Source organism: Astyanax mexicanus, chromosome 12, assembly GCF_023375975.1.
Source record: "Astyanax mexicanus isolate ESR-SI-001 chromosome 12, AstMex3_surface, whole genome shotgun sequence".
Lineage (NCBI taxonomy): Eukaryota > Metazoa > Chordata > Actinopteri > Characiformes > Acestrorhamphidae > Astyanax > Astyanax mexicanus.
In genome coordinates this window covers 21,826,253-21,853,776 of record NC_064419.1, presented here as the reverse complement: position 1 = coordinate 21,853,776, position 27,524 = coordinate 21,826,253, and the positions used below count along the sequence as shown (strand labels likewise).

Sequence of the window (27,524 nt, the reverse complement as noted above, 5' to 3'; positions counted from 1 at the left end):
CCAAAATAACATGTTAGCATTATCAAATCTCCTTATTAATAAATCATAGATACTTTAAGGACAATTCATGCATTTACATGCACACTAGTGCTGGGCGGTATATACGTTTATCCGGTATCCTGGTTTTAATTTTCTTTCAGGTATGCATTTTTCATACACCGTCATACCACTAGAGGCGCTACAGAGCACAGCATAGAACACCGCTACCATAGAAGCATACTGGTAGTCAGTTAGTTAGCATAGCAAGCTAACGCATGTTCATCTCGCTCTGTCCTACCTGGAGAAACATGACAGCACTTTATCTGAGTAGCTCCTGCCGTATGAGTGTTTTTATCAGAGTAAAGCTGTAGCTTGAGGGATAATATTAATAAACACTAAAGGGAATGTATTTTTTGACTGGAGAACCAAAAGAATTGTGACTAATAAACAGCTACTTAAATTATTTGATGCCTCTAATAGCTTCAATAATAACATATTGTAAACTGATAAATTTGTGTCTTTGTGTCCATTTATAGTGTTTATGGAACAATTTAAAATGTTTAGTTTAGTAAAGGAAGCCGTAATTAAGTCATTGGCGTATCTCTTTTTAAAATCTATTGTTTATTTATATCTTTATATAAATATAAACATATATTGTGTCATTTTGTGGGACAAAGTAAACCCAATATTAATCAAAGCCTTAATTTAAGTCTTAGGTTTTTTTTTTTTTATATGTAGTCTTTGTATATGTACTCTTAACAGTACATTAAGTCACAAACCTATATTAAACTTAGTTTCCTTGCATTATTTGTGGTCTGAAAGCTCTGCATCTTTTTTGTTTTTTCAGTCATTTCTCATTTTCTGCAAATAAATGCTCTAAATTACAATATTTTTATTTGGAATTTGGGAGGAATGTTGTCTGTAGTTTATAAAATTAAACAACAATGTTCATTTTACTCAAATATATACAGATAAATAGCAAAATCAGAGAAACTGAATCAGAAACTGAAGTGTTCTCTTAATTTTTTCCAGAGCTGTATGTACAGAACAGCATTCCCATTGTATTTTCAATGCTGTGAAAAAAATAGTTTTTGAGGCTTTTCTCAAGTATGTAATATTTAAGTATATTGGGGCTTTTTTCTCAAGTTTTGTTGTGCATCGCACAGATACCACAATAAACACATAAAAGTGCTTAGCACAACTTTAGGTCAATCAAGTCTAAGGTAAATCTCAGGTGTTAAAGACGAGCCAAAGGACTCCTCAGGAGTACAATGCTTCCCGGAACTTTATGTAAGTCATTTTGTAGTGTAGCCAATAGCCAACATATGTGTTCTTATAATATAACTGCTAATTTTCTAACAAATTTAGTTGCAGGCTGAGAGATTTTTTTCTTTTAGAAAGCCCTTTTTGCTATGTTAATTTAACCTCCCTAAACACTTTTCAACCTAATGGCTTATTTATGCTTTTGCATCGAGGCGTGTGAGTGCCCTACGCCCTAAGCGATCACTCACCACAGTAAGTCTACCAGGCCACCCTGCCTGGCGATGGCTGCCTTCACCCGGTTAGCAAACTGCACAGCATCCTCTCCTTCCTGTTAGGACAGAACCAGACGATGAGCTTCAAACATTTAAGACATTTACTGTGTGAAGTGTTTGCAGTGTTTGGGCTTCAGCACGTTATTGTTTGAGCAGGGAAAGATTGAGACCTTCCATCTGGTTTTTCGCAGTGATGTGGAGCGCTGGAACAAGAGCGTCTGTCATCATTGAATCTTTTCCTGTTATTCCCAGCGTAGTCAGGGTGACGGGAATTCACACACGCTCATATACAGTACCAGTCAAAAGTTTGGACACACCCTTTCTCATTTTTCTATTTTCTACATTGTGCATTAAAACCGAAGACATACATATTTTAATTTTAATCTACATTTAGTAAATAATACCAATAAAGAACAAATATTAATTAGAATGACTGCCAAACCTTACTGTATTGTTACTGTACACACAGACTCACACACTACTATTTTCTTGTACTGAATTGATAAGATGTTGTATTCTATACATTTTCTTTTAATAGTTTGTTAATAGTTTATATGCATGCACTATATATGCTGCACTTCAGTCTTGTGATAAAATTTTGTCGTTAAATTACTTTACTTTTTTATATTCAATACAAAATCAGGGTCTAGGTAAATTATTATTTACAAAATAGACACACTTCTACTGTTATTTGTTTATACTACATAAGACTTTGATATTTATTTGGTTGCAGTACTATATTTTAAAATTATTCAGTGTTTTTTTTTATATCTCCAAGAATATCATTATTGCAAAAATACCCTGAAATATCATATTATTTTAATCGTCCCTAACTTACAGTTATCTAATGACCATATAATGAATATCTGCACACAAAGACATGATTAGCCATTTTTTAAACCACTTTAAATGGATACAGTTTACCACAAATGTCTCCTCATTTCATTTGTTTTTGCCTGTTGGCACACTGACCTCCATATTTTCCACTCACAGATATGTAATATTGGACCATTTTCTCAATATTTATATTTCTTAATAAATAAATGACCAAGAACAATCTTTTTTATGTGTTTAACTAGGTTCTCTTTATCTAAAGTTAGGACTTGTGTGAAGAATCTGCTAATGTTATAGGTTATATTTAAAGCTGATGTCTGATGACTTTCAAACACGACTATACATTCAATAAAATACTGTTATTGACACAAAGTAGGGCTGCACGATATTGGAAAAAAGACAGAGACAGAAAGGCCAGTCCTGCTCTCTGGGATTCTCAGCCACAGATCAAATTCAGCTACCAGAACAACTTTTAACATATACAAGAAGTCCACATTATATAGAAGAACCATCTAAGCATTCAAATAGTTCCTTAAACTGGCAGCTATCTATTGCATTTAGAGCTTTGCTCACATGGTTTGGTCAACACCAGATCCATCAGTGCTGAGCTTTCCATTAGGACTATGTGGTATTCAAAGTATGAAACCCTACCATGGCACAGCGATTTGACTGTTCCAGCCACTTTGTTTGTTTTCCTTCAGCACCACCCGCTGATTTGAAGATGCATTACTAACAGGAGACATGTTTGCATGTCCACATGCAAAGCTGCACCTCCGTTTCCAATCGAATTCAGAAGAGAATGGACTCCAGACAGTGAAGGAAGGAAGGACAAGGCACCACTCGATTGAGATTTGTGAATGATTTGAGTACTGATGCAAAGAATGGGTTGGTCATATGAGCCTCCTGATTCTGTATGTTTAGGCCTCTGTGTGTGTGGGTGTGTTAGGGTATAGACCAGGACCTATAAAACTAGGTGCAAATCTGTCTGTAGAAAATGTTTAGTTAAAAAAAATAAATTAATAAATAAAAATGGGCAAACTCTAAAATATAGGAAAGGATACTTTTTTGGGGAATGATTAAATAAGCACAGAGACTTTCATCAATTTTTTAATTAAGGAGACGAAATGGTGTGTGTAAGTGAAAACTTTAGGGGAACCTATTTTAGCAATCTGTTAAAAAACAGTCAACCCCACAATGTGCAGCATGATTTAGGACAAGTCAGTGAGCCTTTGCTATCGTAACACCCTTTAAGAGCCAGAAGCACTCTGACTTTGGCGATTTGGTATTTTAATGGCGCAGCACTTCTGCACACCTCAGCAGAGAAAACTGACCTTCACATTTATGTTGTGAAGGTGCACAAGCAGGTCATTTATGGGAACAGTAATGTTATTTTATTCTGTATTCTGTTTATTGTTGATGTAAATTGGTTTGTCTGCTGTGTGTCCTTGTGTGTGTGTGACAAGCAGGGATGTGTGTGCGTTAAGCACACGGTGCACCTGCATTGCCAAGACAGCAATGGACACTGCAATAAAAGTGTATTGTAGTCTAGGTTGTATTCAGTCAGTGTAGCACCTGTGTTTTCAATTGCTGAGATTGCAATATGCCAGAAATGTACCTGAACACACCTCACTTCCAGATAAACACGCCCATTGGCATAGATATATTCACAAGCACCGTTGCTATTTAAACGACACAGGTACAAGACATGAAAATAGGCTGTTGGCAGGGGGTAAGATAGCATTGAGCATTGCAATGCGCAATGTGTAAGAAAGGGCAGTAGGAGTGCTTCCCAATTTGAGCTGCCTTAAGCACAAACCATGATGAAGCACAAGATACAATATCCTACGTATGAATGATGATACAGGAATTATATCAGTATCGGCTGCTATTTTACAATCATCAGCAACCAATACTGGCTGACGCTGTGCTACTATAATGAGCCAGCACTGGACAAGCTACTTTAAAATTCATTGATTTAAGCAAATTTTGATTCATTTTTATTAGTTGCAATAGATATATTGGTTTATTTAATTTGTTAATTAAAAATTAACAAATTAAATAAACCAATATATCTATTGCAACTAATTCATTGATTCATACAGTTGGTTGAAAGCTAAAATTTTGCATTTGTTCTTAAAGTTATACCAGGGTGGTCCAGTGTTTCTGTAAGTTATAAATATGTATGTCGGCATCGGAACAGACTTTCTACATCTGTGCATTCAATTTACAATATACTTCAACAATTAGTTTTAGACACACCTATTCCTCTGTCTTGGTTCTTGCCATGAAATTGCCACAAAACACATTAACTGGTGGAAAGAGTCCATTTTGCCCATAATACTAAAAAAAATAAATAACTTGAGGGTGAATAAAAAATTTTTTGATTATATATGGGCTCAAAAAAATCTATTGATATCTAAATCTGAATATTAAATCAAGCACAATTAAATTGCAAGTTTTTCATATTCTGCTCACCTGTCGGTTCATGGGAGGCAGATACCACACACTGCACACAATCGCCCAGCTGCTCATCATGCGGAGGAGGTAGTTCACCATGCCGAACTTACTGCTGTTCCAAAAAGCATCTCCAAAACGAGGGTCATACTATACACATATACACACACACACACACACACACACAAAAACACACAGTATGAAACATGCATACCTCTTGCCATGTATTAAACATCTCTTTAAAAGTTGCATTATTATTCATTTGCACAATTCATACCGACAGAACAAGACAAAATCTTTGGTTGATCTGAGAATCTCCATTTCAAGTCTTTATTCATTAAAATCTGTTAGAATTTTCCAATAAAATTGTTCCAAAATGAAATCTGAAATCAAATTCCCCATTAAGAAGTTATGTTTAATCTTGTTAAGCTAAATACTGTAGATTTAACTTTTGGTGGTTTTGTTCAATATTTAAGAATTCCATTAATTAGAATTTAGGTAAATGAGGCAATATATATCTGCCATTGAATAGTTTTTCATTATTATTGGAAAAACTGACTAAACTATTTAGAGCAGGGGTTCTCAAACTTTTCTACCTTACGGCCCACCTGTTTACAACTTGAAAGCATCAAGGCCCCCCTAATAATAATAATAATAATAATAATAATAATAATAAAATATCTAAAAAAACAGAGTATAATAAACTCTTGCTACCATAATTTTACCCTTTACTGGGATTTAGGATTTCCAAATATAGTACATGAACTTTTTACTGAACACATGCTCTAATATTGTGCTTATTTTGTATTTTTACCTTTAAATATACACATAGGAGTAGCGCGGTTTGACACAACTCGACAGAACACCTGTGGGCATATTGGTGGCGTTTTTTTTTTTATTCAAATGAAGCAACAGATGTAGTCAATCATAAGTTTAGGATTATTAAATCAACTTCACTGTGATCTATAGTTCTATAAATCCGGTTTCAGCTTCTCCTCCGTGTTGAAAGGCAGCTGTTCAGTGTGTGAGAGGCTCGTATGTGCCTCTCTCACACAGCTGAACTTTTAGCCGGAGGGCGGGGCTGCGCTCATGCAGCGGCTCTCTCTATTAAAATGAATAGGATGCACTGTGCTGGTGGACGGGGAGAGGGTGCGTCTTTCTTGAGGGCGCACCACACTAACAAAAATTTTATTTCAAGTAGTGGCCCACAAAATATTGTTCTGCGGGCCGCAAATGGCCCGCTGGCCGCGAGTTTGAGACCCCTAATTTAAAGCGCTCACAACAGACTTTCTCCCTCTGAGGATGAGCCTGCGGATCCCTAGAGGGTGCTTCATGGCCCCCTGGTGGTCCGCGGCCCCCCGGTTGAGAAACCCTGATTTGGAGCATACTGCATATAATAGCATTATCTACATACAGTCCCATCCAACGGAATTGGAACAATGATGCCAATCCCTTTATTTCTGCCGCAGCCTGAAAACATTTTGGGTTTGACATTAAAAGATGTCTTGGAAAGAAAAAAAAGATCAACATTTCAGTTTTTATTTTTAGGTATTTACATCTGGATCTGATACACAGTTCAGAAGAATGCACCTTCTTTCTGAACCCAACCATTGTTTTTGTAAGCAAAATATTAGAACATGTGTCAGTGTTTATCAGATCCAGATGTAAATAAATATATTTGAAAAACAAAATCCTGAAATGTTGATCTTTTGTCTCATATTCGTCTTTTAATTTTAAACCCATGTTTTTAGTTTACAGTAGAAATAAAGGGACTGGCCTCACTGATCCAATGCTTTAGTAGGCGACAGTAGAGCTGTACTGGGGTTGTCTGAAAAAAGGAGAGATGGAAAAAACCCAAACAAAGAGAAGATGATACTGAGAGAGATAGTATGATAGATGCTTTCTTATGTCAGGCCCTCAGAAATGTTTGAGCAATTTAAAATTGAATGTGAAAGAGATACACAAACCTTGATGGCCACAGGGTAGATGGTGGAGGCAATTTCAAAACTTCCCTTTTTAAACATCATAACGGACGTATTGTTGATGCAGGTCCCTAACAACAAATCCAGCAAACAACAGACATACAAATACTTAAATTTACACTTGTACAGTAAATTAATTAAAATCTAATTTGTACAAAACAAGCAAGGTAACAGAACAGAAGATGACAAACAACTTGAGCTCACCCTCAGGAAAGATAAGGATCGGCAGTTTGCTTTTGTCCTCTACGTGATCGCTCAGTCTGAAAGAACAAACAAAAGTATTGGGACACCAATGTTTTTATTTAATAGGATTAAAAACAAGTTTATTCTACTGTTGTGTCCTACTGTTGCCAGAAGGAGAAATATATTTAAAAATATTTCTGCGCTACAACTGAACACTCTCGCCACTTTTAGACTCTTTGGCCTGTTTTCTGCGCTACAAGTGCCCACCCTCTCCACTTTTAGACTCTTTGGCCCGTTTATCTGCGCTACAACTGCCCACCCTTCCCGCTTTTAGACTCTTTGGTCCGTTTTTCTGTGCTACAACTGCACACCCTCTCCGCTTTTAGACTCTTTGGCCCGTTTATCTGCGCTACAACTGCGCACCCGTCCCGCTTTTAGACTCTTTGGCCCGTTTATGTGCGCTACAACTGCGCACCCTTCCCGCTTTTAGACTCTTTGGCCCGTTTATCTGCGCTACAACTGCGCACCCTTCCCGCTTTTAGACTCTTTGGCCCGTTTATCTGCGCTACAACTTCAACCTCTCTGCTTTTAGACTCTTTGGCCCGTTTCTGACACCTAGCGTTCAAACTTTGAATCTCACATTATAAAAACCTGCTTAACAGCGAGCCAACTTTCATTCTATTTTTAAAATACCTCGCGGGCCGTAGTTTGGACACCCCTGGACTAGACGATGTGTTCATTGGAAGGGGTGTCCTCAAACATATATAAGAGTCCACTAACACATTCTGTCATAAACTGTATGCCATGCATCTCCCTATACTTGATTGGTTTGTAAAAAAAAATGCATTCACGTTAACGTAGTAAATTCAGTACATTTCCTTCCCTGGGGTTATGTCTAATTCAGCCTTACTGTCTGAATCCAACTCCCTTGAATGTGTGTAACAGATAACCTTTGGATTTATCTTATTTATGTGTATATAAAAAAAGTGAATCTGTAGTTACAGTAGAAGCAGGGGTCGTAGGTATAATCTCTTGTGCCAATCTCTTATAAACAATAGAATAAGAAAACCTGATTTCTGTTTAAGGGGTAACAAATGGCTGAATTGCCTCAAACTTGTCTGTAAATGGTCCTTTCACAATACAAATCCAAATAAAAAAATGGTCCATATGACGCAAACAAAGGCCAACATTTTTATTTAGACCACATTTCTGTCTGGTGGTCTAGACCAAAAAAAGGTGGGCTTGGTTGTTTGCAGTATAAAATGTGTTTGTATGCTTCCAAAATCTTTTTGGAATCAACTTTCTGCACTACAGTCGTGTTTTGTGGAAAAAGAAAGATATTTTAAAATTTTGTCCTGTTTTTGTTATTGATTGGTATCAAAATTAAACCTGCCTATGTATCTATGTAGTTATGTGGCAACCTATGTAATTAATTACATTATTATTCTCTATTCAAAAGGAACGTAGCTGTGTGGTTAAAGCTGTGTTGCAGTGTTACCTTTTTGCCACCAGATGGCGATCTTTGACTTCAGAGCGTTCAAACCAGATATGTGGACAAGCTTTCACCATTGACCTTTGGATAACCCCCATCAGACCTCCATGGATCTGTCCAACCTAACACACACACACACACACACACACACACACACACACACACACACACACACTTATATTATTAAATTTGTGTGTTTGCTGACTCAAACTCCTCTATAAATATGTTGGAACACTTTGTAGAGATAGAAAGAACATGAATACAGCTGCACTTGCGGTTTTAGCACTTAAACAAAGACATAGACTGAGCCACGCACACACACACAAACGCGTGCGCACACACACGTCAACCTTAACATCCAATGTGCAATTAAAACATACAGCATGTTAATATTTTTCTTTATTTAATTTATTTTTTACAAAGTAGATTAATATTAAAGGACACATATGGTATTATGTAGTAAACAGTAAAAAAAGTGTTTATCCTCCACGATTCCCTGATTAACTGAGATGGTGATTTGAGGTGATTTGGGATGAGCTGGAGCTTCACAGTGTGAAGAAAAAGCAGCAGCTATTGTTCAGCACCTCCAGAAACTCTTTTCTTCAAGACGCTGAGAAAACTATTCCAGGGGACTGTCCCTCATAAAGAAACTGAGATTAAAATACCAAGAGTGTGCAGATCTGTCCTCAAAGATAAATGTGCTACTTAGAAGAATCTAAAATCTAAAATATATTCTGGTTTGTTAAACAGTTTTTTTTTTACAAAAGAATTCTGCATGTGCTCCTCTAAAGCTTTATTAGTATTTAATATTATGTTTACAATGTAAAAAAAAAAAAAGAAGAAAAAAAAAAACACATTGAGAAGAGGTGTGTCCAAACTTTTGACTAGTACTGTACCTGCACACCCACATACACCCACCTGCACACAACTGTTTTACCTATGTATACATATACATATATACACACACACACACACACACACACACATTTACCATTGCATAGCAGCCGTCACTGGCTAGTATGATGACATCAATGGGTGATGTGTGGTTGGCGACACAGATTCCTCCATTCTTAGGCTTGTTCTCACTGTGTGACACAAACACACACACACACACAAGGCATTTAACAAAACAGCATGTACAAATTATTGAACAGTTATTTAGCTACCTACATCAGAAGTGATATTTTAATCATAATGTACCTCAGCAGTGATGATCTTATTGCACATTAAGCTAGCTAACTACTTCAGCAGTGCTATTTTAAATCAAAGTGGAAAAGTTTTGTTAATTAATGCTAACGCCGGGTGATTTTCACCCACACAATTATTTCATGTGATTTTCATTGTGTTGCTGCTGCCTTACTGCTGTGTTTCATTGTGTTTCTGCTGAGTTACATGGAATTTGGTTAGGTTCAGGGCTCATTGATGTCATTAATGTTATGTTTAATTCTCTCCCTCCATCTATGTTTTTTTTTCCCCAAGAGGCATTAGTTCGGGTAATTTCCATCTGACGTTGGTGACAGAGAGTAAGATATTTTATGGGTATATATTTTACTTGATGTTAGTGTTTGTGTGTTTAAATCAGGCGCTCACATGTTCCAGGAATGGGTGGACCAAAGACCCCCAGCGGCATTATTTATTTTTTTTGTAAAATTAAAGAACAGTGTAAACCCAATGTAGTGATGGTGTTACTCATTTTAACGTTAGTGTTCTAGAGTTAATAAAACAAAATTAAATAAAAAGAAAAGTTTAAAAAAATTTAAACTTATATTTAATAAAAAGAAAAGTTTTAAGATTAAATTTATAACTAGTATTTTAAACAGTTAAAACTGAAAACCACACTGCATTTGCTTTTCTTTGCTTTTAAAAATGTAAATGTTCGAGATTTTGAGAACAGTCAAGTTGTAGTAGAGCTTTTCTGACGTTCTAAAAAACTTTATCTGCACGGAGGGAAAACGCCAGCTGTGAATCTGATGACGTCACATTCCTAAAAGAACCTCAATGCTCTAGTTCAATAGATAGAGAGAACAGAACAGAACAGGAGGAACAATAGAGAAAATGTAAAGCAACAAAGCCTACGTCAGAGCTTACGCCAACGATAAGAAGGAGGCACGGAATGATAACACAGCAGAAGAGAGAGAGAGGAGAGAGACGGCCACAGCAGCGCTCAGATTTCAAACATGCAGCAAACATGAAGTTCACTATTCATCACAACACAGCTGACTAGACCAGACCTGCACAGGACAAAAACCAACTCACGCACTTGCACACGCACTCGCACGCACAGGCTGTCCTGGAAAGTGGGGAGAAAAAAAAAACGCTGGAGGCCCCTGTGCTTCCTATCTGACTGTGTAAACACGCTTTTCACTTTTCACTTCATGGTTTAGCTTTAAAGACTTCAAACAGCTGAAAGACATGTGTTCACTGCTGTGTGTTGAGAAGATCCTATGATCTATAATAATAATGCATGTTCATAAATACGGCATTTAATGCTGGCACGTATCAAAGACTATTATTGAAAGGCTCTTCCTTATTTTCTTTATTTACAGGCTCTTATTCATGCTTATAGTTTCATATTAGTACAGCTATCTGTATTATGCTAGGGCTGCAACTAATGATTATTTTATTATACGACTAATCTGACTATTCTTTTTCTGATTAGTCAATTATTCAATTATTAGCCGATTATTTCTGCCATGCCCTTTATCTCTGCTTGCTGTGGGTACGGCTCTTGCTCCTAAATTTCTCTATAAATTTCAAACAATAAAAACTTAGAATTTCAAATAATGCCCTTGAAGGTTGTCCAGATGTCCAGAAGATTGCCCTTTAAGTGTGGAAAATGCTGCTATTTTGTGAGGAAATGGGTAATCTGTTGTGTTTGGGCACTTTTGGAGACCGGTGTAAACTATGTGGGTGAGTCCACTATTGTCCTCCCATTGTGTTTCTGTCCACAGTACAAATTAACGATTAAAGGACAATAAAAATTTGTAATCGACATGCTCAATTATAGCGACTAATCACTGCAGCCCTATATTTAGTTAGCTACCTACCTCAGTAGCGCAATTCTAACCATAAAGTACCTAACCAGTGCTGGTCTAATCACATTTAGCTAGCTAGCTACCTCAGAAGTGCTTTTTAAAACATAATGTACTTCAACAGTGCTGATCTTATAGCATATTTAGCTAGCAAGCTACTTCAGCAGTGCTATTTTAATCTTAATGTACCTTAGCAGTGCTGATCTAATCACACACTTAGTTAGCTATCTACCTCATTAGTGCTATTTTATTCATAATGTACCTCAGCAGGGCTGCTCTAATCACACATTTAGCTAGCTAGCTGGCTAGCTACTTCAGGAGTGCTATTTCCATCATACTGTACCTCAGAAGTGCTGATCTAATTGCACATTTAGACAGCTAGATACTTTAACAGTACTATTTTAAATCATAATGTACCTTAGCAGTGCTGATCTGATCGCACATTTAGTTAGCTAGCTTTAACAGTGCTTTTTTATTATAATGTACCCTCAGCAGTTCAGATCAAATTGCACATTTAACTAGCTAGCTACTTCAGCAGTGCTACTGCCTTCAGAATTCTACTTGAGCAATGCAAATTTACTCAGAAATGTACCACAGAAGTGTTACTCCAGTCGCATGCAGCTAGCTAGCTAACTTGTAATTTACACACAGAAACACAGAAGCTAGGTTAGCTAACTTAGCTTGCTAGGAGTGGGGGGTGTGCTACCACTGTTGCTTAAAACAATCCTAACTTTATAAAAACCTCTGAAATATGACCAAAAGAGTAATTGGATTATTATTATGTATTCATTTAATCAAATTGTCTGAACACTGAAAGTGCTTTTTTGCTATTTTCAGTAGTAAAATAATTAAAATAACATATGAATGCTTATTTTTTCCAGTATTCATCAGATTCTGTGAATATGAAGAGCACTTAGGTGCACCAAGTGAAGTGAACAGACAGTACTATGTAAACAGAGTAGTAATGATGGTGCCTGGCAGAGAACAGCTCAGGAGCATTCCTTTCATAGCTTATAAATAACAGTAAACTCCTACATCCACCAACATCAGAATGGGAGATAAACTGCAGTTGATTTTTTTATTATTATTCAGGTAAAAAATAATTGGGTATATGACTATCCAGTATGTGCTGAATGTGTGATTAGTAAAAGTGTGCTTATAGAAAAGCTCTTGAAATGAGTTATTAAAGTATGTTGACCCATGCTGTGGTGTGTTGATGTGTGTGTTTTCTAGCTGCTGAGCAGAGACAAGGTCAGTGCCTAAAGCACCATCTGGCAATTATTTACACATGAGAGATAGCATAAAGCGGCAATAATCAATACAGCACAAGGCTGACATTTCATTCAAGTTTATCAAAGCAGCTGTTTAAAGTAGAGAGATGCTCCACTGCACCGGCCAGAATTCCAAAATTCAATTTAAACCATACAGAACTGGTTTAACTACAAACAATCATCATCATAAAGGCATCATAATTAACAGTGGTCATAATGTTGGGCTCATCGGTTTCCAGTACACATATATACTCTGCCTGGGCAAAAAAAAAAAGTTGCCACCAAAAAAAAAAAGGGCACACTATTATTTTGTTGGACCCCCTTTATCTTTGATTGAGGCACTCATTCATTGCAGTATTGTTTTAATAAGCTTCTGCAATGTCACAAGATTTATTATTTCAATTCAGTTTTACATTAATTTTTCACCAAGATCTTGCAGCATTGATGATGGTAGAGTGTGACCACTGCACAAAGCCTTCTCCAGCACATCCCAAAGATTCTCAATGAGGTTAAGGTCTGGACTCTGTGGTGAACTCTCAATCCATGTGTGTAAATGATGATCTCATGCTCCCTGAATCACTCTTTCACAATTCCAGCCCTACGAATCTTGGAATATGTCTGTGTCATCAGGGAAGAAAAAATCAATTGATAGAATAACCTGGTATACAGGTGCTGGTCAACGAATTAGAATAATTTGAAATAGTGCAATCATGAAATTCTTTGAATGCATTTTTTGTGCAGAAAGCAAATCAGGTGTTCACCGCACCTGTCCTACTCGTTAGACTAATCACAGAACTCGTTACCTGGAAAAAAATTTGCTCAGCTGAGCTTTCCAAAAGGCCCATTTAGGCCATTTAACTGTGACACTGTTGTTTTATTGGATTAGAATAATGGAGAAACCGTTTCATTGAATTAGAATAAATGCTCGATTTTTTGTTTTCTGTGAAGAGTGTTCACTGTGCAGTATAAAGTCAGGGTTGAGTAGAATTTCTAAGTTGTAAAATCAATCATGGGTAAGCAGCGCGACCTCTCAACCGGAATAGTGGCTCAAATTCAAGCCCTTCGCCAACAAGGCTTGACCAAACTAAAATTGCTGAGCAGCTCGGCATCAGCCAGTCTTCCGTCTGCAAAGCTCTCAAGAAAAACTGCAGCAAGCGCACCAACTGTTCCGGCGTCCGAAAAACTTCTGCTCGCGACAACAAGCAGCTGAGAAAGATCGCAGTCAGCAACCGGTTCAAGTCCACTTCCGAGCTCACCGACTTGTGGAACAAGCAGACCGGCGCTGACGTCTCCAGATCAACCACTTACCGTCGTCTGCGCGAACTCGGCTTCAAATCTCGCGTTCCAGCAGTAAAACCGATGCTGAACAAGAAACAAATGGAGAAACGGCTGAAGTGGGCCAAAGAACACGGCGAGTGGACTGCTGAAGACTGGCAGAAAGTGGTCTTCAGTGACGAATCACGCTTCTGCATCTCCTTCGGTGACCAAGGTCCTCGTGTCTGGCGTCGTGGTGGCGAAACCTACAACCACGAGTGCGTGAAAAGATCCGTCAAGTTTCCCCAGAGCGTTATGGTCTGGGGATGCATGTCCGCTCGAGGTGTAGGGAAACTCTGCTTCCTCAAGAAGACTGTCAATGCTGCCGTATATCAAGATGTTCTGGAAACGTTCCTGATTCCGACTGTTGAGGAACAGTTTGGCGAAGAAGACTTCATATTTCAACAGGATCTTGCACCGGCTCATGCGGCAAAGTCGACCAAAGATTGGTTCACTAAAAAACAGCTTGAAGTTTTGGCATGGCCGGCCAACTCGCCTGACCTCAATGTCATTGAAAACCTTTGGGCCATCGTCAAGCGGAAAATTTGCGACAGAAAGCCTACTACGCTGGACCAACTGAAGCAGAACATCGCCACTGCCTGGGAAGCTGTGAGTGCGGAAACTTGCGACAAGCTGGTCAAATCGATGCCGCGGAGACTTCAGGCAGTCATACAAGCCAAGGGGGCAGCCACAAAATACTGAGAAAGTGATGATTGTAATTATAATAAAAATTATTCTAATTCAATGAAACGGTTTCTCCATTATTCTAATTCAATAAAACAACAGTGTCACAGTTAAATGGCCTAAATGGGCCTTTTGGAAAGCTCAGCTGAGAAATTTTTTTCCAGGTAACGAGTTCTGTGATTAGTCTAACGAGTAGGACAGGTGCGGTGAACACCTGATTTGCTTTCTGCACAAAAAATGCATTCAAAGAATTTCATGATTGCACTATTTCAAATTATTCTAATTCGTTGAACAGCACCTGTATATTCAGTATATTCAGGTAGTCAGCTTACCTCATTCTTTCAGCACCTACTGTTGCTGAACCTAGACCTGACCAACTGCAGCAACCCCGGATCATTTGCTTAGTTAAATCCAGAACAAAACGGAGATTTATTTTTGGCCAGGCAGTGTATATAAATGTCTTCCACTAGGTGTTCCAGATGAAAATACCCATGACGTGTAGGTGGGACAAAATATCAATATGTTATATAATGCTATATATTGTATGATTTTTGTTGCAATACATTATCGATAAGATATGTTAAATATCAATATTTATAATAAAACATGCTAAACCTATGAATCATCCTCCAATTTGACTCAATAAAGTTACTGCTTCATTACTCCACACGTTATATTCTGTGAAACTGTAAATAAATAAATCCATATTAAATTCCTGGTATATGCTTGTTTAGGGGTATTTGATCCTCTTCAGTTCCAATACAGTATTAAAACATCACCAAATGTACGATCATATTATTGCAGGATGTAGACCTGTAACCATTCCGACACAATGGTTACTAAAACCAGATGGCTGGTTCAATCTCTAGTACTCCACGAAGAAAGTGGCACCTTTAAGGTTCAGTTGCTTTTTACTAAGGCACCAAAAAAATGGCTCCCCATGCGATGAGGTGGTTCCTCACTGCTCTGAGTAAGTGTTCTTATGTCCCTTATTCACTAGTTTGTGTGAGAGTGTGTATTTAAATGTGGTGCATTGGTAATAAGTAGTGTTTTTAAACTGTGATCCTAAACTAAATGTAAAAAAATAAATACTGTGGCTATTTTGTACTTTGTGTGTGTGTGTGTGTCCTTACCTGTGATGATAGGTGATGATTGCAGTAAGTGCTCTCACACAGATGCGGTAACACATCAAATGCACTTTCTCACTGAGAAAATTCTTCATCCTACAGGCACATACATACATACATACATACAATTTTTAACATACAAAACAGTAACAGTAACAATTTACCACCTGAGATAATCTTTTTTTTTTTAAATAAACTGTTTAAACAGACAATCTGCAGAGTTCTCTTACCTCCCATTGGGCAGAAATCCAATTATGGTGGTGAAGACAACCAATAGTGTGACACCGGTGATGGCTAGTGTTAACCTGAAAACAACAGAAGCAAATATGTCATTCTGTTATTCCCTCAATTCGTAATAATAATAATTATCGCACTCAAGCCTTTTTATAGAGCAAGAATAGTCTGACTTGGGGAAGTTCTGAAATTTAAAGAAAAAATATATTTTTTTACTTAGAGAATGGCACAAACTAATTTATTATTAAAAATTATAATCATGGCACATTTTTGATACAATGCAAATTTGTGTCAGAGAAGTACTTCACAGACAACCAATCATAGCAGTTCAGGGTGTATATTAATAGACACAAAAAAGAAGTGATTTCTTTGTAGTATATTTAAGCAAATAGCAGACAAAAAAATCAGGAAAGTCAGTCAGATTTGTTCACTGCTTGGATATGGGTTAAAGGCAGAGGTTGTACATTTTCCCATTTTGGGACTAATAAGAGATTATTTCATTATTATTATTATGAGCAATATTAGATATAAAAAGGTAAAAAAATATATTATTCAAAAGTATTTGGCTAGCACTTTGTCTAGATGCATCATATTTTGTTCATGTCCTCGAAGAACAGCAAACTTTCCCTCGTCGGAGGAGGGAAATTAATGAGAGCAAAAGCAGACAGTGAGCAGAGAAAAAGAAAGAGTGGACATTGATGAGAGCAATGGAGTTTGTTGGTCTGTTTACAGAAACTAAAGCAACAAAATGGATGAGACGTATTTTAATGGTTCCACTGGGTGGAAATATTTTTTATTTTTCTTATTCAAAAATCAAACTTAGTGTAAAAAGGCTTTGAGTGTCCATCAACAGCAAAAAGTAAAATGTGCCAAAAGGGTGTTACAAACAATAAATTAGGATTCTTAAGTAAGTTTTTTTTTGGGGGGGGGGGGGGGGGGGTTGGCTGCACTCATTTTTTTCTAGGAAAAGAAGTAGTTTAGGGTGTGTTTACTGTGAACCTCTACCTCACTCTACCTTTAGCCTAGTTATGTCACGTGTTCACAGTCTGCAGCATAAAGAGCTCCCGCTGTTGTTGCACATGGGTAGTGCAATTTGAGTTTTTGATATGTTTATCAGGAAAATCAGCTAAATATCACAATAACAAAACAATTTATCGATAAGTGCTAATAAACAACAAAGCAGAGATTATAATTTCTGTACCACAGCTCTGAAAAGAAATCTGTAATCTGTAAGATGATGTGTGTGAACTCCTTCCTACATAGAGCTGCCTTAAGATTCAATTAAGCACACACACAATACCCAAGTGCAGAACATCTGATTAAAAAGAGCTCAATTATAAAGCTCTTCCCCTAGTGTCTCTGAGAGTAAGTGGAGTGCGCGTCCTAGAATGTGGGTTAAGGCCACTGACCTGGCAGTTTCTAATCCTATTGAAGCCCCATATGGCTCAGAGCAGAGGCAGAATTAGCCTGGGGTTAAACATGCTAAACTCAGACTAGTCTGTCACAGCAGGGAGGGATCCTGCAGGTTCCACTCCAGCTAGCACCTACTCGCTCATACTGATACCGGGCCAGCTGCCCTCACCCACATCACTGCCTCAACCAGCACAGCAGAAACAGTTGCACCTGCTCTCAGATCAGAGCTACAATATATTAACAAATGTCAAACTTTACTCAGTGTAAACAGTATAGTGTCAATAGTAGAAATTAAAACATATATATTTGCAAGATACGGGACAACAGACATTTCCATTAAAATGTTCCACATTCTTCAGATTAAAGCTCTATTTGGATGGGATTAGTTTTAAACAGGTCGATGGGGTAATGTAATTTTACCATAGAACATCAAAAAAAGGAACGGCTGGGAAAGAATAAAAAGGCTTGGCAAACTATAAATTACCCAAGATGGGAGTGGCTACTTGATTTACACACAACCATCATCTCCAAAAAATATGATGAGCCGTCAGTACAGATATTATGAAATCTACATTGATGCTGATTTGTAGCAGCAGTTCCACAAAATAGCCTTGAGTAGGATGTCGCTGTAATATTTTTTTATGAGTTCTGGGATTTTTGTTACACCAGAGAAACCCAGATAGCTATTTATCTAGCTGTATAAAAATATTTTAGAAAAAAAAAAGGAAGACACTGAAATATGGGATCAAGAATCTGGGCAGTACTTTCATTTTAATAGTGTTAATCCTGCTTCCTAGCGACAAAGAGAGTAAGTTCCAGCACACAAAATCTTTTTTCAGACAATCTAAATGACGCATAATATTAGCCTTATAAAGATTTTAAAACTTCTGTGTAAAGCAAATTCCTTAATATTTAAATTTGTTTTTATTTACTCTAAAAGGGAATTTCTCATACATTGACATTTGTGAAGTTTGGCCTATAGGTATTAACTAGGGGTGTGACGAGACACTAATATCACGAGACGAGACACGATACTGGGTAAAACAATACAGCCAAAGGACTCCAATAGGTCAAACAACATTGGCATACTCATTGGCTCCACATGGCATCCTTACATGACTCTGATTCGTATAATTTGGAGTAGATTTTATAAAAAAAACATTAGTTAATCTCTGTATGGTCTAAGTGTTTAGTTCCAGATTCACCATTTATTTGGGATATACTTTTTTTTTCCAAATGAGCATACCAGTTTGGCTCATATAATCATAAGATCTATGTCAGAACGTATTTATAAGTTATTTATAACGTGATTAGTGGACAATAGGTTATACTGTATTTGTAGCAATAGTCTCTTCTTGTATAGTTGAGTGGAGGGAGTTATCCTCATCAACATTATGTATGTCACTTGCCAATTTTTCAAGCTGTTCAAATTGTGACTTTCTCCTGTGAGCCCAGAATGATCTGATTCGATCTCACAGATAAACCTTTATTGACTCCCATATTATAGAAGCTATAATTCCTGGAGTACTATTCTATTAAGAAGGGTAATCACTCTTAAAAGGAATTCAACAAATTATTCATCTGACAACAACAGTGTTTTAATCACCAGGGATGGTATTTGGCTTGGTTGGTGCAAAAACAAATGGTTATCAATAGCAGGGCATGATCAGATATTAAATTATTTAAAACTCAGGTACTCACTAAAAAGAAGCTTATTGTCTAAAAAATAATCAATGAGAGAATGTCTTATGTATGGGACAAAAGAAAAGAAGAGTTCAGGAACCACCAGACATCAGACAACCCATATGACTCCAGATTTTTTTATTTGATTTTGATTCTGCAAGCTGATTTAAAATGATGAAACAGTTTTAGAAGAGCTGCAGAATCAGATTCCCCCCCCCCTATATTGTTCTCATTTTTATCCACTAGCTCACCTGAGAGGCAGTAGAAAACAGTAGCGGATGACCACTCCCAGACCCCACAGCACAGTGAGGCGAGTGCTGATGTGCTGGAAGTTGTAGTTGCTGCGCGTCAGCAGATTCCAGGACTCCAGCTCCTCGGCTGAGAAGCGCTTGGTCACCTCGTCGTCCACGATACTCTCCACGCCGCGCCGGCAGAAGTAGAAGATATCCGACATGGCGAACTCAGAGGAGGACGGGGAAGGAGCAGTAGAAGGAGATGTAGAGGAGGCAGCATTAAGGTCCCGGCTGCTGCCGCTGCGGCGGATCTCATTCAGTTCCTCTTCCAAGGAGGTGGGTTCTTTGGCTATGATCCCTGGAGAGATAGAAGAGGTGATCACTGAACAAAACAATGACTAAAGGTGAAAGAAACAAAAACACAAATGTTGTTAGTTACAATTAAAAGCTCATATCATGTATATATATATATATATATTGTTTTTTGTTTTTTATAACTTTATTTCAATTTTTTTTTTCCATTTTCTCCCCAGTGGCCAATTACCCAACCCACTCATTAGGACTTCCCCTATCACTAGTGATGCCCCAACACACCAGGAGGGTAAAGACTAACACATGCTTCCTCCGATACATGTGAAGTCAGCCACCGCTTCTTTTCTAGCTGCTGCTGATGCAGCATTACCGAGTAGCTAGCTCGGAGGAAAGCACAGTGGTGCTGTGGACATCACACCTAGGAGTGATGTGGGGAGAGAGCTCCATCTACCCACCCGGAGGAAGCAGGGCCAATTTTGCTCCCTCTGAGCGCCGGCAGCTTGATGGCAAAGCTGCATGAGCGGGGGTTCAAACCTGCGACCTCCCGCTCATAGTGGCAGCGCTTTTGACCGCTGGACCACTCAGCGCCTTCCCATATCATATATTAAATTAAAATGTATTCTCACTTAACCACTTTCCAACATTTCTTAGGTGTATTCATACCTAACTTGTTTTGACAGGGCCTTCAGGCTTTCAGGTTTTATCTGAACCAAAATAACAGTGTAAATATTGGCAGAAAAGAGAAGTAAATTCTATTTTCTGCAAACAAAACCCTACAAACTGTTAATGAGGTTTTCATCAATGACTTTTATCAATGAAAATATGTGGTATGTTGGTTTAGAGTATATATGCCGCTTCCCATTCAATCAAATGAATCTTGTCCGCTGGTCTCGTATGAATTTGAACATACATTCTTATTGATATTCGTTATTTATTTATATTATTAAGGTGCACCTCATGTATGAATTTTACCAGTCAGGTTGTAAGGAGCAGTAAAGCCACCCTGCTGAAGTACAGCGTTATACAGGAGTTTCAGTGAAGTTTCTCCAGCACTAAGCAACATTAGCAATAGCCGCTAACTGCACCACTAGCTCTTTTGCCATTCAGAAGTGAGTGTATTGGACTGTAGTCTGCGTGTTTACCCTGTTAAAACAAGCTACGTGGGACAAATCGCTAACTGATAGCCCCTTGGTTTACCAGAACAATCAGGGTTCCTCAGTGTAGTGCTAATGGGCGGCATTTACTAGCGTTAACTGTGGCTAACGCCGCTGCTAACCATGGCTGGCGCTAGAGTTGCACGGTGTACCGAAGGTTCGATTCTTTTTCGATACTACGTCATCACAAACGATTCGGTTCTTTAGCGTTCGATGCTTTCGATACTGTATATAGCCCAGTCACTAGCTTCAAATGAGTCAAATTAGTAGGCGCGATTTGATTCAGTTCATAAGAAAACTGATTCACACCGCAGCAGTCGGTGTGGCAGGATTCAGATAAACTTAGTGTTCTGAACAAATGAATCGATTCACGCGCATGCCAGCAGAGCAGCAGCGAGTGTAGAATGGCGACGGCTAAAATAACAGATGTCTCTCGTCCGCGACTTGTGGACAAAACGGGCGCGAGGAGTGAAGTGTGGGAAAATAGTCTGAGATGTAGGCATCTGTTTTTTATTGATATTTTTATTTTTAAATAAAATAACGAAAATAACGAAAACTGAAAGTGAAACTAAACTACTTTATTTATTAGCGCTGTTTTCACTCCCGCAGTTGTACAGCGGGGGGTGTTGTGCCGATTCTGTCCGCGAATCGGGAGTCGGATTCAGTAGCGGATTCGGCACAAGCGCGGCGGCACCTCGCGGTCCGCGGTGTTAGTTGTAAGCGCTCGCGCTAGCCGCAAAATACGACAGAAAACACTGAGGGAGCTGCAGACTTATGTGTGGGACTAGAATATGAGCACGAGGAGATAAAAGAGAACCTTTACCTGTGAGTAGCTCACACCAGAACACGCAAATCTCTCTCTCTCACTCTCGCTGTGTCTCTCACACGTGAACGCCTCCGCGTTTGACCTGCAGCAGTGTGTTTAGCTGTTCTTAAAAATCATTTTAATTAAATAATAGTTCTATGCTTCTATGTTACAGTGTTATTCAACATAATAGCAGACAAGCACCCTGATCTCTACAAAGAGCTGAGAAGTCGACAGGTTAGTGGAGTTAGTCAAGATACACTCTGTCTGTAGCTTTACTAAGATTTACTAGCGACTGCTTATTAAAAACGGTAAACGGTTGATTAATATAACGGAGCAGTGAGTGTTAAAATGAACATAACATTGTAATGTTCTTCTGTCTCTTTATTTTCCTTATTCAGAACTTAACTTCTGCCCGCCCGTCAGGTTCACATAGTCAGGCTACCATTACCTCTGGTTTTAGTTTTTAGGAAGTGTTTAGATAATTATGTTATAGTTAAGGTTATAATAACGAAACTTGTTTTTTGTTCAAATGTTTCATTTTAGAATAAAAACGTTTTCACCGATTGTTCAGTGTTCAATCCAGTTCAGTCAAAAATAAACATTTTATGTTCAGATATTTTTATTGTTTTTTTTTCTTCCAAGTATCGTTTTGGTATCGAGAATCGTGATACTACAGTTGGTATCGGTATCGAAGTCAAAATTTTGGTATCGTGACAACCCTAGCTGGCGCTGCTGCAAATCGTGCTGTTAAAATATTGGAAATCTAAGCTAAATGTAAATAAACGGAAGCACTTTACTCACCCAAATAAGAAGTTTTCAGGTGAGAAATCTGATTAACCTACATTAACAACATGGTAACACCATCGTTCCTTACTATTGTCTCTTTAGGTATGAAAACTGACCAGAAAATAGATGTTTATTGATAGTGCACCTTATAATTCAGTGTGCCTTATAGTCCATAAATTATGGTAAAAACTATCAAGGAACACACAGCAGCCATCTATACTCAGCACAGGAAGAGGCTGAATTTATAAACAACCTGCATATTCCATTCTACACAGAAATCGGATATTAGTCTGACTAAGCAGAAACACGTGTGTCTACTAAAAACTCAGTAGAATACAATTCAGATACATGAATTGAGCAGGTGTAAAAGAGGTCAATTAAATTTATTAATTAAAACAGTAAAACAGTAAAAATTGCTTACTACAAACTTTCAGCTGTAGAATGTGTTAGCATTAAAATGATAGTCAGAGCTCTAGCTCTAAAATCTCAAATAATTCTGTATTCAAAAATTACAAAAAGTCAAAAGTTTGAACTCACACTCTCATTTAATGTTTTTCTTTATTTCCCCCTACATTGTAAATTCATACTAATGTCATCCAGACTGTGAAGGCACACATAAGTCAATTGTAGTAATCTTAAAAGTATTAAACAAACCTAAAAAAAATAAAAAAACACACACAAACAAATAATAAGCATTTAGGTGTCTCTTATCTGGGGTGCTATTAACGTTTGGTTTCTGAGGCTAAAAACTCTGATGAACTTAATTTATAAACTGAATTTATTGCAGAGCATAAAATAACAAAATGAATAATATGACATATTATTCTATACTTTTGAATCGTTTTGCATGGCAATAATGAATTACCCATTATCCACTATAAATATAGAAAGGCAAATGTGCTTTTTATTATGTAAAACTGGGTTTTAAATTTGATTTAGTTACATGTTCCAACTTCTCGTGTACATTTTGTACTCGTTATAAGTGTAGGTGGACAGACATCAAACATCAGTGAAGACAGATGAATTTACACTCCACAAAGACAACACCAAAACAAACCACCCAATGCAAACTCCAGGAGCAGATGAACACACACTATGATGAATAGACAGTAAAAGTAAACAGATCCAGTTAAAAACCTGCTCAACTCACCATTAGTATAGGGTTTATACAGGTGATGATTCTTCTCTTTGGCTCCTCTCTCGATTCGTAACGTGGCCCACTGAAAATACACCAGTCACAACTGTTACAATACAGCTGTAGAAAAGTACAAGTATTATCATGCTTCTTTTCTTTTTAAAGTTTAAACTAAAATAAATAAATATTCAACTGAACATTTATATTAATTTGCGCTTTGGCAGGTTTGGACTATGTCATCAGCTTGTGATAATTTCGTAGGAGACTGTAACAGATGGGACAGAACTTGGAGAACCTTTGAATGGAGTTAATATGGTTTCTGATTTGTAGTAGGAAGCCAGTCCTTCCTCTGATAAGTGCAGTGATGAATGAGAAATAAGGATGTGCTATATAATACCCTTTACAATAATATTGCCAAAAATAAAAAAACTAGTACTTCATATATTGTGAAATCGCTATATTCCCAAAAGCAGTCTATCTTGTATTTATTTTTATATTACCTGTATTTACTTTTAATTGCTTGTAGGGGTGTGACGAGATCTCGCGAGATTAAAACGTGACGACCAACAGGACACAAACCATATGTAAATACTCTAAGTAAATCGTACACGTGACTGATAGGCAGTTGTACTAATTCCTTAGCTTAGTACAAAAAAATGTTCTGTCTCTGTTTGCACTTCAAGCATAGGCTTAATATGACTGGTTATGGTTATGAATAGTTAAATTACAAGAGATTTAGGAGAAAAAAAACACAAACCATAGTCTTAATATGACTGGTTGTGGTTTGCACTTACTGTTTGTACTATATAAGGACCTAGAAAAGTTGTATTTGTATTCTTATTTCAATTTTTTATAAAATCAATATGTGAGAGAAACCAGTCTGTTAAGGTTGCGTTATATGATTTTGTCCAATAAATCTCTAGTTTTCAAGCCATTTTTCATTTTTGACGTGTTCTTAAAAATTTTATTTTTAAATCTCGTCTCGTTCTCGTGAACCCAATATCGTGTCTTGTCTCGTCACACCCCTAATTGCTTGTAATTTACAAGCACTAAATGTGCTGCAGTCTTTGGTCTTTTTCACAGTACTTTATTTTTGTTATATTTTAAGTTTCATACTAAATTAGGGTCTTGGTAAATTACTTTTTACCAAACATATGTTTTCTACTAAATGAAAGCAAGGAGAGAGGGTGTTGGAGGATTACAAAAACATGAAGACAAGGTACAGAGAGCATAAGGACAAGGTAGAGACAGCATTAATAGGACGATAGATTGGGAGGAGGGGCTTCAGGCATGTTCCTCTTATTAAGATTTAGTTATTTAGTTATTATAAAACAGCACATATATTACACAATGGGGTAAAAATCTAAGCAGAAACTGCATTTTATTTTAAGGTAAATGTCAGAATGTGGTACAACAATTAGATCCCTACATAATAAGAGAATATGAAAATAATCAATTTTAATGAAATGTGTATTGTATGAACTATGTATGATTCTAATAAGTTTATAATAGTAACAACCTTATACCTTTTTTTCATATCATAATTCTGACTGTTGTCCTTGTTGTTGTCTAAAAATGTCAAGATAAATGGACAAATAAAAGTGTTCTGAAATTACTTGTTTATTGTAATTCTTTTCTTATTACACTCTAGATACGAAAAAGAACAAACTAATATGGACACCCCAGCTTTTGGATGATTACTATAATTAACCGATGCTGATTATTTAAAAAAATTTAAATGATTAATAAAAAAGGCTTATACAGATATCATTGTCAATAGACACTCACTATCCACGGGTGGTTTTAAAAAAAATCCCCACAGTACTACATAAAGTAATATATTTTACTAATATTAAGATCATCATCTATCTCTAATGAACACATACTGTGCATATAAAGTTGCACACAATTTAAATCTGGTAAAGTGTTCCAGTTACTTATGACTTCTAGGAAGGTAAAAGTAGGTGACGTGTGTACACCAAGGCATGTTCATTCTGCAACTCTAGACTGACATCACTGCCTCAACATGTACCGGTAGGTGAAGCTTATGATTCCTTTTGAACACCTCATGAACTTTATATTCTTTTTTCTCATAGTTCTGTGGTATCATATTACTATATTTAAAGCATATTTTTAAAGCATTGCTGAACCACAATATGACAGACCTAGACAACAACATGGGGCCAGAAACCATATCATTACTGTACATTAAGTGCATTACAATTTTCTACGTCTACAAAACCCCACAACCTGCCTAAAACAAGGGTACAGTCAGATCTCAAATATTATTTAGCATTTTAACCAAAACAACTTCTTGAATTTGTTCTGTTCAGATTCATAAGAACCTTGGTGCGTTTCAATGTATTAGCCTGTGTTTGCAGCAGTTTTAATGGAACAGATAAATGAAGAATACGTTACAAAATACGTCACTGGGACAGTGGTGGCTCAGCGGTTAAATTACTGGGCCATCAACAACAAGGTTGAGGGTTCGATAACACTCACTGCTCCCTGGCCACTCCAGCAATGGATGCCCACCACTCCAGGCATGTGTACTGACTGTATTATTGTACGTGTCTTCTGAATGTACTCACTAGGATGGGGCAAAGGCCAAATACCATCAGTGCCCAGCACAAGCATGGTGTATATGGTTGTCTTGTCTTGTCAAACCTATTTTTGTCATTTTATCAGAAAACAGCTGCAAACTAAATTAATAGGGTGAATGGGGCTAAACTGCTAAACACTCTAATCAAAAACAGAACATGTTTAAAAGTCTTATAACTGCAGCATAAAAGCTTTTATATGTCTGTGGTGCTGAAACATTTTATGTGGTTATGTGTGGAGAAAATTAGTACATTTGTCAGTAAAAAAAGATTTTGCTTTAATTGCTCCGTACAAACCCATTCATTCTGGACTAATTTGCAGGGTTTCCAGCTTGATGCATGCCAATAATTTGAACCTTCTGAAACACATTGGCATCTTTTCCACAACCACAGGATGTGTCTTTTCACATGGTTTCCAAATAAGAAACTACTCACTGCATCAGTAAGCGTTAAATAATTTGTTGTAAGTTTCCATTGGGAGGCTCTTACCTGGTGACCTATTTTTGTCAAGGCAGTGTATATACATACATATACACACGTACCATATCAAACAGCAGAATGATGCCATTGATCAGTTATCAGGTATCAGTGACTAATCTATCCATGAAAAACAGTTCTGATCTCCAGAGAAGCTGCTAGCATTATGGCTTACTTGCTATTATAGGCTTCATAATAAGTGTCAATATTCCTTGGGCCAGATCATCCATACAGTATTTAAAACATCTGTCACTGACAGTGCAGCACAAAGAGCAGAACACTAAAGGCTTCTGTGGCCTGAAAATGTCAGTGTTTAAGTACATACCCTACAGGCAGTAGCTTTTATAATCTTCATACTGACAATGGAAATATTTAAGCAATAATACATGAGAGGGAGTGCTATAACTTTTAATATTGGCAATATTACACATTATAACACAAACATAGAGTGTATTCATGTAATTATACCTTGTTTCTATTATCGCTGTTTATTGAAAGCTTTTAAGTTGAAGAGGACGAGAATATATGATCGATTTGGTTATAAACACTCTGCGAGTTAAAATAGTTCCATTGCTGCTCTGTTTGACTTGTAAGCGCTGCATCGTTTCTAGGTTACCTGTATGTGGATGAGTAATACATGAAGAGCTTAGTTTACAGTGCATTACCAGCTGATAATAGCACTCATATACTGCCCCTTAACCAATCACACTGCAGGGTCGGAACTAAATGTGGTATAATGAAGATTATATTAAAAATGTAAAAATATATTGTGATTTAAATTCTGGCCATACTGTTGTTGATT

At 37.2% G+C, this 27,524-nt stretch overlaps 1 protein-coding gene across 1 annotated transcript in view; it reads right to left on the bottom strand.

Moving 5' to 3' along the window:
* LOC103029034 (glycerol-3-phosphate acyltransferase 4) overlaps positions 1 to 27,524 on the bottom strand; it is a 41,816-nt gene that overhangs the window by 4,888 nt on the left and 9,404 nt on the right. The window contains exons 3-12 of the mRNA XM_049485865.1: positions 23,661 to 23,730; positions 19,469 to 19,808; positions 16,118 to 16,192; positions 15,894 to 15,983; positions 9,451 to 9,544; positions 8,466 to 8,581; positions 6,989 to 7,044; positions 6,770 to 6,855; positions 4,824 to 4,952; positions 1,491 to 1,570 (exon numbers count right to left, since the gene is read on the bottom strand). Coding sequence (XP_049341822.1) covers positions 1,491 to 1,570; positions 4,824 to 4,952; positions 6,770 to 6,855; positions 6,989 to 7,044; positions 8,466 to 8,581; positions 9,451 to 9,544; positions 15,894 to 15,983; positions 16,118 to 16,192; positions 19,469 to 19,808; positions 23,661 to 23,730 — 1,136 coding nt within the window. The remainder of the gene's footprint in view (positions 1 to 1,490; positions 1,571 to 4,823; positions 4,953 to 6,769; positions 6,856 to 6,988; positions 7,045 to 8,465; positions 8,582 to 9,450; positions 9,545 to 15,893; positions 15,984 to 16,117; positions 16,193 to 19,468; positions 19,809 to 23,660; positions 23,731 to 27,524) is intronic.